The sequence below is a fragment of the Culex quinquefasciatus genome, chromosome 3 (genome assembly GCF_015732765.1).
Source record: "Culex quinquefasciatus strain JHB chromosome 3, VPISU_Cqui_1.0_pri_paternal, whole genome shotgun sequence".
In the NCBI taxonomy this organism is placed as follows: Eukaryota; Metazoa; Arthropoda; class Insecta; order Diptera; family Culicidae; genus Culex; species Culex quinquefasciatus.
The window spans coordinates 179,419,125-179,435,070 of NC_051863.1; the positions used below are offsets into that span (position 1 = coordinate 179,419,125).

At 32.5% G+C, this 15,946-nt stretch overlaps 1 protein-coding gene across 5 annotated transcripts in view; it reads right to left on the reverse strand.

The window, feature by feature from the left end:
- Positions 1 to 15,946, reverse strand: part of LOC6041095 — a 466,221-nt gene that overhangs the window by 102,953 nt on the left and 347,322 nt on the right. For 4 of the 5 annotated variants that reach the window (XM_038263293.1, XM_038263291.1, XM_038263289.1 and 1 more), the window contains one exon: positions 3,198 to 3,255. In XM_038263293.1, the coding sequence (XP_038119221.1) occupies positions 3,198 to 3,255 (58 nt within the window). Of the gene's footprint in view, positions 1 to 3,197; positions 3,256 to 14,675; positions 15,635 to 15,946 lie in introns of those variants that run through there. The other variant, XM_038263292.1, reaches the window with a different exon arrangement.

Sequence of the window (15,946 nt, forward strand, 5' to 3'; positions counted from 1 at the left end):
TCCAACACACCACCACACGCCCGGTTGCTGGAGCTTATTACCACCTCCAAACGTAATCCAATTGTCTTCAATCTTGTTTCACTCCGTCGAGCAAATTCACTTTCTTCGAAATGTCTTCCGCTTTTCCTCGAAAAGTCTTCTTCTGGTGGGTTGTTGGTGTCGGCGGTCGGTAAAGCAGATTTATGGTGCACGTGTGATTAATTTTGAGAGCAATTTAATGCTCGATAATCGCGTGTCGGTGAGTGTGAGTATGATACTAGAGCCCATCATCACCTGCTGTAAAAGAACGAGGGGGTTTGAGTCGGGTGCTGCTGTGGCAAGTACCTACACTCCAATTGGGCCATGTTGAGGGTGGGTGGTAAGGGGGATGGTTAAATTTTATGGAACATCTCACTCGTACCGAAATGAAGAGACCAGTTAGAGTCTGGCAATGGAGAAAACGACGAGCCAAGATTTGTGCGTGGCGCTTCAAGGTTTGTTCGTTATGGTGCCGAATCGAAAGTGAGAATGAGGGTGGACACGGTTAAAAAATGTACAAAAGACTTCAAAGAAAAAAAATGTAAAAAGTTGACTAAAATTGATAAAATATTTGTTGACTTATGCCAAACTTTAAAAAATATAACAAACTAAAACGTCCATAACTTTTTAATAGAACTTTCCGAATTGAAATTTGGTCTCATTATTTTGAATAAGAAGTTAAGAAAAAATACATTTAAAATTTTTCAGAACCTCTTGGGTGGAATGATTTTACTTGTCTCTGTCAATGCTTTGGAAAAAAAAAGATTTTTCTGGGGTCTTCTTTGGCTTGTTTCTAACTAATATCCCCTTCTTTTAAGTATGTAGAAATTTTGTTTATGTCCCAAGTTATGTTTGACACACTTTGTTGGGACTTAAAAGCTCTTAAAAGATTTGATAAATTTGAAGAAAACTCAGTAAATTGAAAAATTGATTGAAAAATTATGAAAAAACTGCATAAAGGCAAAAGATTATTATTTGAGATGGTAGAAAAGACCTAAAATTACCAATAGAAAACAAAGAAGCTAAGCAAGATTATTACATATAAGAATACTAAACATAGATGAAGAAAAAAAAATATAACAGGCGAAATAAGGTTTTTTAAGAACAAAATAACTCAAATCAAGAGGTTTTCAAGGGAAAAATAAATTAAAATTTGCTGAAGTGTTTTTAAAGAATAAAAAATCATATATCAAAAACTAAATACAAAAATAAAAAAATATTAGTCCAAAATTGCATTGATTTTTTTTAAGATCATTTTTTAATAATTATCAGATAAAAAAATCTTGCCGAATAAAAAAAAATCAATCAGTTGAAGATTTTTGTGTTCCGTTGAATAATCCAGATAATGTTTTTTTTTCGGTTTCTTTTTTCCTATCTTTCGTAAGCGAGAGAGGAGAGCCATGCTCCCTTCCGATTTTTTCTCTTGATGAAAAATAAAGATATTCTCTTGATGAAGATTCTTCCATTGCTGCTTGAGAGGTTTTTGAAAAGATATATTTCTAAAAGACTCTTTTTGCACACACTTTTTAATCAAACAGTAGTAATGATATAAAAAATATTAATATATTGAAAAATCTGATTTTATAAAAGAAAAATTCAATGTGCTCACAAATTAGGCCTTCATTGACAAATATTTGTATTGTCCTTCTTCAAAAATGTCTCAACTCTCAAAGTTTCAAAAGTTTTTCAAAGCAATTTGACGATTATCATCTTTTGTATCACATGTAATTTTTTATGTAATGGAATTTTTTTAGAGTTTCAAAAGCTACGGCGATTTTTTTTATCTTAAAGTTATGGTTTTTGTAAGATTAAATGCTTTTTGCAAACTAAATATTGTAGCCAGAGATGGAATTATACCAAAGTTTATTATTTTCTCTGGTGAAAGCTTTCTCTCATACGAAAGTAAGGGGAGGCAAAATTCAAAAAAGAATCAGTAAACGAATTTAACTGCTAACACCACATTATTTATTTATTTATTTTGTTCACATACATTGATCATCTTAAGATTCATCTAAGAAAAGTGACAGAATATGTTTCAATGTGTGGCGGTTTTACTCGCAAATTTATTGGTGAAATTAAAAAATGGTTTTTATTTTATAGTTTAACAAAAAAAAAAAACAGTTTGCGTAAAAACACTTTTTTTTATTTTCAAAAAAAAAATCAAAAGCGACAAATTTAGAGCTAGATATATTTAGCAGTGTTTGCAACTGGCAAATTTTGAAATAAGTTCAACTTTTTTTTTTTTAATTTTATTTTGAGATGCGAAATAGAATAAAAATCAAAAAGCATTTGAGATTTCTTTGTTGTTAAGTGCACCGTTTTCAAGATTAATCCACCAAAAGTTTGATTGTTGCAAAATTATTGCAATTTGCTGATTTTGAATAATGCAGGGCCTGAAAGAAAAGTAAGGAGGGAAGGTTAAACCTTGGCAAGATAACAAAAAGAAAAAAAACTTAAACTTAGGTTTTTGGTTATCTCTTAAATGACACTAAATTTTCCAACGCCAATGCTCATTGAAATCATTGATCCGATTTTCAATGTCAACAAATAAAACTTTTGTCAAATTTTCTATATTGTCAAAAATTAAAGATTCTATTTGAGTGATAACCAAAAACCCCTTTTTTCTGCATTTTTTTGCTTGTGGTGACTGTTTTTCAGACTTTGGGAACCATGGGACTTAAAAAAAATGCATGATCTTCCCAAAATAAAACTTTAGTTGGATTTATCTTGAAAACTGCACACTTTATAAATGTTTTTGTAAAGTTATCTTGGATTCCAAGTTCAAATTTACGATTTGAAAAAAAACGGCACTGATAAATATTTTTTGAATTGGTTTGTAACTATAAATTTGGTTTGGACAAGAAAGATTATGGAAATAATAATAAAAAAATGATCGCTTGCCTCAATATTTTTACTTTTTTTATTATTACGAAAACGTCTTCTCTTTTTCACAGTGCACTTCATGTCAAATGCTCTCTTTCTCTCTTTCTGCTTCGCTCGAATTATTTTTTTTCAGCCCGCGAGCATCACCACCAATTATGCTGTTTAACGCCAAACTTTAAAGGGATGGCGCAATTCGGCCCTCACAATGATATGCCCTGCCCTTAATAGAATTGGCCTCAACTCGGCGTATCAGCGCAGTGATGATAATAGATAGCGGTGTGGGAGTCGTTACTTACATATCAGTCGTTTGTAGCTGGAGCTGTCCGTGGTTTCCATCGTGGCAACGTCTGGGATCTGCAAGAAGCGAAACAGAACTGAATCAGCGGGCGCGCGGAGGTTTGTTGCTGCAACTGACGGATCAAAAACCACGTTGGATATGCTTTCGTGGTTGTGTGTGTTTGGGTTGATGTGAGTAAGGGGTGGAGAGACATCGACACTAGTGTGACGTGACGTGGGCTTAAGCTGAAGCCGACGAACTGCGTTTTCAGAGATAAATTACATTTTTCAAGTAGTGAATTTTCAATGTTGATTTGCGTCACTTTACATTTGACAGTTCAAGTTCCAAAATGAACCGCTAGATGTCTCAAAACCTAATTTTCAACACATGACATCTGCTTGTCTGTGACCCCATAGTAAACAACAGCAGAGTCTACTAAAGAGAGAACAGTGCGAAGTAGCGGAGAGTCGTCAAACTGGGAAAGGGGGATTTAACATTTATTTATTTAACTCTCTATATTTTTACTGGCGCACGCGGGATATTGTTATTCTTATTCAAAATACGCGCGCGCGCACGCTCACGCCAAAGTGCTACTTAGCTACGCAACACCACGACGCGGTCCGTTGTCGGATTGACGTCGTCAAAGAGCACCGATTTGGAGTGTTTTGCGGTCGGTGGGTACGCCTAGGGAATTTATTAAAAATCACAGAAACCGCGTCAAGGGATCAGAGTGGTGTTCCGGATGGGCTAGCTCGAATGTACTGTAAACACAATGCATTTGCAAATTTGCGGAAATATATTTGTTATGGAAAGTGCACCACTCGGGGTAGCCTTTTAAAAGCGGTGCCATCTGTCACCTTGACGTGCTCTGGTGGTTGCAAGCACTTTGTCAACAAAACAATGAATTAACATTCTTTTAAGATTGGTTGCCATTGTTATGGTTCAGAAACATACTCATCCATAACAGGGTTGCCAGCTCATCAAAAATTCATAAAAAATACTTAATTTCAAATTTCAGGTTCACCTGCTATGGAAAATTAGCAAAATATCAATGGATCTATGAAAATATTTTGTTTTCCTAAAGTATTATGTCTTTCCAGAAATTCAGAATACGCAAAAAGTGTTGAAGTGCTGCTTTGATTAAAAATACAAATATAAACGTTATATAATGCATTCCAAATAGTTCACAATCAATTGTGAAAGTTTTTAAACAGAAATTTTCATTTACAGCAATAATTTGGAACATTTTTTAACTGAAGGGAGGGTGGGAGGGGGGGGGGGGGGAGTACAAAATCATTTAAATAAAGTTTGCAATGGCCTCCAGTATTTTAGGCCGTTGCTAATATTTTTCAAAGTTTTTTTCGGCCCGAAAAATCAAGGGCCAAAAAACAACTATTTTTTCAAAAAACTTATAAATTTTAATGCAAATAGATTTCATATCGGGAGATTTTTTTTTTGAAAAAGTCCAATAAACCAAATTTTCAGTTTTTGCTTATTGGGTGATTTTTTAATACCCCTGACACAAGGCGTTTTTAAAAACACCCAAAACGCAAAAACTGAAAATTGGACCTTTTCGAAAAAAACAACTGAAAACAATTTAAAATTCATTTTTCTGCATAAAAAAAAATAAATCATATTCAGCATGTTTAAACTCATTTAAAAATATTTAGATTTTTTGTGAAATTCTAATGTAAAGAATAATTTTTTTTTTCGCGAAAAAAATGTTTCGTTAATATTGCGATTTTTTGAAAACTTATTATTGCAAATCAATCAATCAATTGAGTATTTGGAGTATTTGGAGTATTTAAAGTATTTTAAGTATTTTAAGTATTTTAAGTATTTTAAGTATTTTAAGTATTTTAAGTATTTTAAGAATTTTAAGTATTTTAAGTATTTTAAGTATTTTAAGTATTTTAAGTATTTTAAGTATTTTAAGTATTTTAAGTATTTTAAGTATTTTAAGTATTTTAAGTATTTTAAGTATTTTAAGTATTTTAAGTATTTTAAGTATTTTAAGTATTTTAAGTATTTTAAGTATTTTAAGTATGTTAAATATTTTAAGTATTTTAAGTATTTCATAGATGTTTGAGTATTTTTAGTTTTCATGATCATTTAGGATATTTTTCTGTAACATACAAGAATCCCAATCTTTATTAAATTCAAAGCCTTTGATTTTCAATTTTCGGAATAAAATATCTATTACACATCTTGGATATATTTTATTCTGCTTACAATCAAAGCTCACTTTCTTCACTCAGAATGTTTTCTTCTACCAAAACTGCAAACCTTGTTCCTTATCGCTTACACAGCGTCGTAATTATTGAGATTCCCAATTAGCCACGAGTTGTCATGCAAATATCGCACTAATCACAAAGCACGGCAGTTCAACAAAGTGCGCAGAGTAGTAGGAAGAGAAGCGAACAAAAAAAAAAAACACGCAGAAGAGTGCTCTTTTTATCAGCCCCCATCAATCGACAACTTGTGGCCGGTCTGTGAAATTTCCCATGAACGCATATATCGTGGCGTTTGTTGGGCGAGCACAGTTAAAACTTATCTGGAAATTTTCACTCAATTTGTTGTTGATATAAGTGTTTATTTTAGATTGAAAAATACTGACAAAAAATAATAATAAAAATTCCATCGAATGTTTACACTGTGCCTGCAAAGGAAGAGTCATCAACAGGTCCAGACTTGCACTACAATGGCGGCATTTGCATAAACAAACTATCTGACCTACTGCAGCAGCAACAACAACAACAGGGGTGATGATGACTGATTGACTGACGAGTGCTAATTTGTCTACGAGTTTAGGGGGCAGCAGCGCCGTTTGTTGCTGAACCTTGACTGGATCACGGAATCCTACCTGACGATGATTGACGGTGAGCAATCACGGTGCATTCGCGGGTGAGATATTTACTCTCGTGTGGGCACACGGAAACTTGGCACGTTTTAGCGGGAACTTGAAATAGTTTTAAGACGCAAAATCAGTTGTAAGGGCGGATTTGGGGTAGTACATGATGAATGAATCATAGAATGAGCATCATGAGAAAGGGATAATTTTTGTTTTGATTTAATCAAAATTATTCATTTTTGGATGATTATCTGAAAAATCTTATAACAAGCAATAGATGATAAAATTTTGTACATTTAAAGGATTAGCGATAAGCGTAAAAATGGCCATAATATATTTGTTTCCTCAATATATCCTATGGACAGTAAGGACTTAAAATTTCACATTGAAAAAAAAATATCGATTATTTTTCTAGAAAATCGGTCTTAGTTAGATATCTTACTGAAATTCCACTAAATTTATATGATGAACAGTTCAAAAGTATTTTAAATAATATTTGGGTGAAAGGTCTTTCAAATACTGAGCTGTTCTGTAAAATATCGGAAAGAATCCTGATTTTTTTTTATTTGTATAAAGCAAAGGCTATGAATTCCTTATGTTCAAATATGCTATTTCACATAATTAATTTCTCCATACAAATTTCGGGGCTGTCCATAGAAAGTGCTATGAAAACAAATCTGTATCTCAAGAAGGTATTTTGGGACCGATCTTCGACAAAGTTGTAAGTTATTATCAGGGATATTTAGAAATACAGAGTTACAAAAAGCACAGCAAAAAAAAAACCGATGGTAAAATCGCATGCAAAAGCATGCACATCACCTTCGTCAAAATAAACACTTAATATTACACACTGCATGTACAATTTTTGCAAACACAAAAAAAAAGTTACAACCGAAGGGATTTAAACCCTGCACCAACAGTAAGGACTGGCGCCTTAGCTCACTCGGCCATCAGACCGATGAAAAGCTGTAAAGATAGACGCATATATCAGCTTGACATTTTGGTCAAGTAGGTTTCCCATACTAATGTGCTACATATTTCAGGGCGTAAAATTACATAAAATTGCATAAAATAATGCAATTTTTTTTGACACCCGGCACTTTTACACGCAGCTGGATTACTACTTTTTTAGCTGTGAGGCTCACAAAACGTAGTTTACCTTTTTTCTACTAACTTTGATCACAAAAATTCGATTTTTCATTGATATTTATTTAGTTATTTATTGATATGTTTTAGTAGACAAAAAGTGGCAACTTTTGAGCTACACAGATTATGTGTCAAAAAATGTGTGATATTGCATTAGCAATTGATGAATTTTCATCAGGTTCACATTTTTACACATTTTAGGTAATATTACTCAACAAAGAGGTGATAATCAACCAACCAAATTTTCAAACTTCCAAAACTTCTCACAGTTGTACACAAAAAAATAAAAAAATAAACATTTTTAAATGTTAAAATGAATTATAAACCAAACTAATCAAACTAACTAACTAATTTTAATTAAGTGCACAGTTTTGAGTTATAGCCATTTGTATGTTAAATTTTCAAGCATTACTTTTTAAAAATAATATACTAATATTCGAAAAATTGAGAAAATTTTCTACATTTTGTTTATCCTATTTTTTAGATCATTCCAAGATGACCCCGTAATTTTCAATCGATGATATCTTGGACACCAATTTTGATGAGATTTTTCAAAATATGTTTGTTTTTTGTAAAAAAGGTATTTTAGCAAAATAGCAATCTTCGGAAACATTTGAATTTTCATTATTTTTAAATAAAGAATTTTATGATTAAGTGAAAATTCCAAATATTCAATAATTGATCTTTTCGAACAATTAAAGAAAAAATATAAATTTGAGTAATCAAGAAAATAAACGTAAATTATATTTTCATTAAATCTTGCATACTTCGATATTTATAAAATCATGCATAAAAAACATCATTCAATTTAATAATTATTTCTGTCATTTTTCTAAATTTAAAATGCTCTTGATACATGTTTTTTGAAATGGGACAGAGACATATCTTAAAATCTATTTGAATTGGTTACAGTTGAGCAACTCTCTACGAAATCGGCCGATTTCGACCATTTTTATTTTTTGTGTTTTTTTATTTGACTTAAACTTTGTGGGGGCCTTCCCTATGACCAAATAAGCTATTTTGCGTCATTGGTTCAACCATACAATTTTGGCCGCTGTCCATACAAAAATGGTATGTAAATATTCAAACAGCTGTAACTTTTGAGTGAATTTTCTGATCAATTTGGTGTCTTCGGCAAAGTTGTAGGTATTGTTGAGGACTTTTGAGAAAAAAATAGGTATAAGGAATTTTTTTTTGCAGATTTTTCAATCAACTTTTTTTCACTTAAACTCAATTTCCCAAAATACGTATTTTTTTATTTTCGAGATTTTTTGATATGTTTTAGGGGACAAAAATCCACAACTTTTGAGGCATAGAGAAACATGGTCAAAAAATCTGCCGCCGAGTTATGAATTTTTGAAAAAATAGTGATTTTTGGAAAAAATTGAAGTTTCATGCAAAAACAAGTTTGACTTCTTTTTTAAATGCAAAATTGAATTTGCAATCGAAAAGATATAGCCACCGAAAGTTTGATTTTAGCAAAATATTTGCAGTTTTTCAATTTTTTGAAATAGTGATCATAAGTGACCATTTCTAATTTTTTTTTTGAGAGTTTCAGAAAATTTGCTATAAAATTGTCCAAAAGACATTGAAGATTGGACTTCGGGTTGCTGAGATAGAGCCGCTTTAAGAAAAAGAAACACGAAAATTGAAGTTTTCTTAATCTCACCAAAATAACCCACCGTTTTCTAACGAGGATATCTCAGCAATTAAATGTTCGATTATCAATGTTAATACATGAAACATTCGTGAAATTTTCCGATATTTTTGAAAAAAATATTTTGAAATTTTTTAAATCAAGACTTACATTTTAAAAGGGCCAAACATTGAATATTACGCCCATTTAAAATGCTCGTCTTGATTTAAAAAAATTCAAAATATTGTTTTTTTTCCGTGTACCTATTTTTTTCAAAAGTCCTCAATAATACCTACAACTTTGTCAAAGACACCAAATTGATCAGAAAATTCGCTCAAAAGTTACAGCTGTTTGAATATTTACATACCATTTTTGTATGGACAGCAGCCAAAATTGTATGGAGACTTGTATGGATGAACCAATCACACAAAATAGTTTATTTGGTCATAGGGAAGGTCCCACAAAGTTTGAGCCAAATCAAAAATAAAAATAAAATCCATTTCCGGGTTTGGTAGAGAATTGCTCAGTTGTGCTTCTAAGAAAATTTTAGAGTTTTTATCTTTATTTTTTTACCACTTAAAAAAATCGAAGCGGCATAATAATTAAGGAAAGCATATAATTGTAATAGAAAAGAATAACGCTTTAAAATTTAAACATTCATGCGTTAAGATCTTTCATTTAACTTTAAAAGTTTTTTCATAATAAACGTAGTTTATAGTTGACCCCCGTTTTAAGATAAAAAAATCTCTGTTCCAATATCAGATTAATCCGGAAATAAAATCCTTTTTATCAGGGTTGCCAGATATATCTTGGAACGAGTTAAATCAAAAATCGAAAAATCTAATTAAATTAAAATGTAAATTCAACCATTTTGCGGTCGAAAAACAATAAAAACAATCACATTACTAGTTAGATATTTTCAGTTTTTTTTTTCAATTTTGGCCCTGCAACCCTGCCTTACTTTCATTAAGACTGATTGGGTCAAAGTCAATTTGTCTAATTAAACGGTTACAAGTTTCTCCGCCGTCGGTCGGCCATTGATACGGATCGGATAACGCAGAATGTGTGTGTGTGTGTGTAACTCATGGTGTAGTTGTTTGCATAGCACTGCATTAAAACCTCAACCGTTGGCGTTAGCAACATACCGCAATATCGCTCAGACAAACCGTTCATTTCGTCGCCATCGTGCTAACTTGTCGTACGTGCATTTTGGGCCAAATTGAGTTAAGAACGCCATTTTGTGCAGCTCACAATGCCTCACCTTTTGACCTTCACAGATCCCCAAAATTCGATTTCAATCCTGAGATATTCAACAAAAACCGAAAAATCTCCGTGCATTTTTGTCACTTTACATATGAAAGTAGTTTCAATCTTGTCGTGCTATCTTGTCACTCCATGAAAATTGATGTAAGTGCGACAAAAGGCCAAAGGGATTTCAGGCCAGGAAAGTCAGGATGCGTTTGTCGCACGTACAAGCTAGACTACCGTAAACATTTGTAATTGTAAGTCGGGACTCCAGCAACCAACTTCAACCAAACTTTGGGACAATGCACAGAATGGTGAGCCAAACAAAACGTGTTTGTTATTGTTTACATTGCGTGCTCTCGTTTTTGAATATTCAAGGTCAAACATTAAAACGCGTTTTTCTCGGAACGTCAAAATGGCGGGTGCGACAAGATAGCACGACGACGTCGATTTGTCAATGAGCAGTGCATAATAAAAATTGTAATAACAAGATGCACGGTGTGTTGTGACGTGGGCAATTTATTTTTGTTTAATTTTCAAATCTAATATTATACAAAAACTAAAAAAAAAAATAATAAAATTTCAATTTACCTATAAAAAAAACAAAAATTAGATAAATAATTTCATAAACTTTGACCCCATCACAACCCACCGTGCTGACGCGGGGAGGTGGGGAGTGCCATCATCAAAGTGATATAACTGTTCTGCTGCACCAATCCCACAAAGACAACCGCCACCGCCGCCATGGAACAGAAGCTCACAGGGAAGAAAGAAAAAAAAATCGCAAGAATTCCGCGTGTGTGCGACAAATGACCCGGTGTGCGTGTGTGTGTGTGTCATCAGCATTTCCAGTGTGTTGTTGAGTGTTGAGCAAATACCATATGGTTTGCTGTTTTTTATGCAAGTTAGGCTTCAACAGCAGCAGCGCCATCACTACTGTTTTGCTTCTTCTTGGCTGATTTTGATTCGCCGTTCTTGTTGTTTTGTTGGCATGCTTGCTTACGGAACAATTTGAATGAACGAGCATTTGATTGTGTGATTTATTGGCGTGTTGTCACGCGCCAATTGAAACTGTTTTATATTGCGAGCTTTTTTTTGTATTTTGTTCGGTAAACAAATCAAGTCATACTTTTTGATTTTGGATCAAAATTTAAAACATTGAACAGCTTTCTTTCTGAGCGTAGAGCAGGGATACTTTTTGCTTTGAAGTTTATAATCAATAATAATGGGTGCCAATTTCATTGAGTCGTGGTAGGTGGGCACAACTAATTGAGGGTTTTGGGATCCAATGAAAGTTGCCCCCAGAAAGCACTTAAAACCAAAGCTATAATTCAACTGAAACGGTTATCGGAGTGCCGTTGGCAGCAAGGGGTTTGGTTGATGGCATTTTTTTTGAGCTGTTTTCTGAATTGATGTCCTCAGTATGATTATGCAGTGATTTTCTATAAACTAAAAAAAGTTGTTTTTTTCATAATTTTGCTAATTGACTGTGAATACAAAGAGACGAGATGTTCCTTTCAATTCCGCTATTATTTTTAATATCTTGACAGATACGTATTTCGTCTACTACTTGAAGGCTTCATCAATGTTCTGTTCTTCTGAAGTCGAGAACAGAACACTGATGAAGTCTGCAAGTAGTAGACGAAATACGTATCTGTCAAGATATTAAAAATATATAGCGGAATTGAAAGGAACAACTCGTCTCTTTGTATTCACAGGAATGCATCCTGCTAAAACGCTCAACCAAACCACAATTGCTAATTGAGAAATCCTCTAGAATCTTGTCTTTTTTTGCGATATTTTCAATTTGATATGCTTTGATTTCATCAAATTAATTAATTTAATCATCAAATTAAAACACAAGTCTCCATGCAATTCTGCGGGACTGTCATACAAAATGAGTAGCAAAAACTGTCTCTTGAGAGGAGAGATCTGCACGATTTGATGTCTTAGGCAAAGTTGTAGGATATTAGGCCATTGCAATTTTGTCAAAAACACATAAGGGTAAAAATATTAATATTATTTTTCTTTTGAAAAAAACAGTACAATTATTAGTACATTATTTAAGTTTATTTTCGTTATTTTAATCCCTTTTAAAGAAAATTGACCATAAAACGCTCTGTATCTAGTTTAATTTTGAGAATTTTTACACTAAAATGAGTCAGCATGTGCCGGTTGTACCCTACTTGAAGGTCCTGAATTTTTTTTATCTAAATCTAATGTGTCTCAAAAGTCATATAATTTTGTGAAGCAGTCATGATATACCTGATTGTCAATCATTTATCAATGATGATTTTTATAACATTCCTTTAAGTGGTCCTCAAACGCAAATAAAATAGGTACATCATATTTTTAGAAGAAAGAGGAAAATCATTACCAAAAATTATCAACCCGTGCAAATCATTACCAAAAAGTATCAACCCATCTACAACTTGTAGAAGAAATGTTGTGAAAATGTTGTAAACTGTTTTGACAGAAGTGTATTTGTGATAATCTATATAGCACTTTTTGTATAAATATTTTTAGGGTTAGGCTTTAAATTTTGAACTTTGATGTTTAATTTATTATTTGATTTATAGGCGTTTTGTGGCAATATGTTTTCGAAAAAATGTAATTTTAAGCAAATTAGATTTTTTTAAATGTGTTTTGCTCAGTTCACTCAGTGTCACCTTGTCAAACTTAATTTATCCAAAGATAGTATCTGGGAAACTAATGGATAGATTTTCAATATAAAAAAAAGCTTTTTGACATGTTTTAATTCGAGCCTAACATTACAAAAGGGCACTTGTTTTGAACGTTTTAAAATGGCAGGATCAATTTTAAAAATAAAATGCTAGAAAAATGATTTCAAGCTAAACAATGTAAATGGGCCAGAGCCGAAGTATAAACAAAAAGTCTGTCCTGCTCGTTGCTAATGTAAACATCCACTGACTGGAGCATGATAGACTTTTGTTTACATTGTTTTACTTGAATTACAGACTTGATCAGACAATGATCTGTTAACCTATCCATATCGTCATTTGGAAAATGAGCAACAGAATGCATTAATGAATTACAAAACCTTAAAGCTATAAACTGCAAAATTTGTTAAAAAAAACAAATGAAAAGTATGTTTAACAAATTTTTAACACGAAAGACAACCAAAATATTTACAATTTTTTTTCAATTTAGAGTCTTTTTTTGAAAGAATAGTGATTTATGAAAACATAAAACTTTTTTTTTCATCAATGAGGAAAGGCTATAAAATCACTCGAAAAATGAACTTCTTTAATGGATCTCATAGACCCCCCTTCACGTATACCTAACGACTCAGAATCAAATTCTGAATAAATGTATGTGCGTGTACTTCAAAAGTTATGCTAAAAAAACGATTTTAGCTAAACTTCGAAAAATTGTAAAAAGGGTGAGGTGAGGTTTTTGTAAGAAAACCCGTCATGCTATATATTGGTAAAAAGGTAAAGACCTTTCCAACACTTTCAAAAGATTGAAGATCTGACAACCCCATCAAAAGTTATGCGTACATAAGTATTATTTACTTACTTTTTTAAGGCCGGATCTCAAATATTTTGATGAAAAAGTGTCCGGATCTGTGATGCGACCCATTGTTGAATAAGTAATCAAAAGACCTTTCCAATATGCCCAAATGATTGAAGATCTGAAACTCCATCAAAAGTTATGAGTACTTTAGTGTTTTTAATAAACTTTTTTTCAGGCCGGATCTCAGATATATTGAAAAAAATAAGTGTTATTTATACACTTTTTAGAGGCTGTGTAGTGTATTCACTTTATGAATGTGAGGAAGGCACCAACTAAAATAAAAAAATCACTGCCATAATTTTTTTTTACATTTCCTTAATAATATTCGGTTTGCAGAAATCGGAAAGTTTTCGACCAGTTCAGCTTCAAAAGTGGCTTTTGTATATTGTAGCCATGGATCGTCGAAGCATACCAATATAAATAAAATGAAATTGGTTAATTGAAATAAATTGTTTTCTTATTAATAACATTTCTCTTGTTTTTTGACTCCAGTAATTATCCTTGTAGTATTTCACAACACATTTAAACTAATGTTTAAATTGAGTGATTCTGCTGGAAGTATTTTCCTAGTTTATGTCATCGTGAAATTGTGTGTAATATGCAAAAAATATTCTTACTAAGCTCTTATTAGTGATTATTTCATTAATATTTTGATATTACTGAATATATACCTCGTTAATCATATTTTAATAAAAAGCTTTGATTCCTACCCTCAAATCATTAAAAAAAATTAGTACAATCGATTGTAAACTAAGAAGAATGCGTTTCATATAGTTAATTTTTCCAATTTGTCTATAACAATGTTAACAGCAGTTCGTTATAGCTTTTGCTTGTTTTTTTTCAATAGGTCTCAAAATTTATTGTCTGCTCGCTTTGACTAGGAATAATAATCAATAATCTATTCCTTATTAAAGTTTTTGAAATAAATGAATAAATTTCAAAAATCGTTATAATTTGAACTAATATTCCAAATCAATTAATTTTTAACGCTTTATTTGAAAATTATGAAAATTGACTATTTCAATTGAATGTTGTGATTTTACTAAACAATGGTTATATAAATAACAAAAAAAAATGCTTACCTAAATCACTTGAATTAGAACAGACACCGAAAAACAATTGTCACAATTTCATCAAACAACTATATATTTTCACCGAAATAAACCGTCACTTGTCCCAATTTGTTAGCAATCTGTTACTGTACACTTCCGAAAAATACACATCAATTTGACGTAATTTGCCACAAATTCCCTCCACAAACACACACGCCCCGTTCGCCGACGGCCGTGTCACCACAAAACTCGCCAATTCACCACTTGATGCTCTCTCACTAAATTGCCCGTGATTATAGGTATAGGCCCTGCCCAAGGTACGACCCTGGTGCTAGTTATTTTTTTTTGTGCTGTACAAGGCCCAGCTCAATTGCGACTGTAACTCATCTAGCACTGCACTCTATACCAGTTTGATTGATGTTTTGGTTTGGGGTAAAGTGTCAGTTGTTGAACTTGTACGGGAATTTTTCTATGATATTTTTTTAGTTACAAAAATTCTTGGATTTTTTTGAAAATCGATAGTTGAAAAATTGCCTCAATTTTCATCTAGTTTTAAGCCGTCAGGACTGTATCAATAAGTCACGTCAACTCGCAGGTCGATGCTCAGGGCTGCTTTCGTCAGAAGTTTTAGCCGGAATTCGACGGTGTCAGGAACATCACTCTCGACGCCATCAATTGTGATTTATTGTCTGATGCACATTAAAAGTGGGAATCACTTTCATAAATATTTGAATGTTAGTACGTTTTCAAAACTTTTACGAGCCGTTCCTTTCTTCTGTAAAGTGTTTCACCGAACATTAAAGTTTACTCAGAAAATCCCGCCAATGGACGTTTAAGTGTTCAATAATACTTGGGCACACTTCACCGTTGGACTTTAGATAATAAATCCACCCTGCGCGCCGATCGCAAACTTTAAGTACACACTTTTCTATTATTTTTTTTATGACAACGATGATTTCTCGCGTGCATTTGATGGCACTAGCTGCACAAAACTGACTAACTGATGACTACTGGCAGGCTGGCTGGCTGGCATCGCGGTGTCAAAGCCAGGCACGAAGTGGTGTAACTCCGGTTCAAGATAGTATGCGTGAGGGTTATAACCAACAATGATTTTTTTTTTCAAAGTTTAAATAACTATCTTAAATATGATGAAAAAATTGCTTTAACAGAGTATTAAGTGAAACGATAAAGTTTATTTGACTAAATACTAAAATGACAAAATAATAATAAAAGAAATAATAAATAATGACATTTTCACCACTTTTCAACCACCTTGGCCGTCAACGGACTCTGCCGGCGGC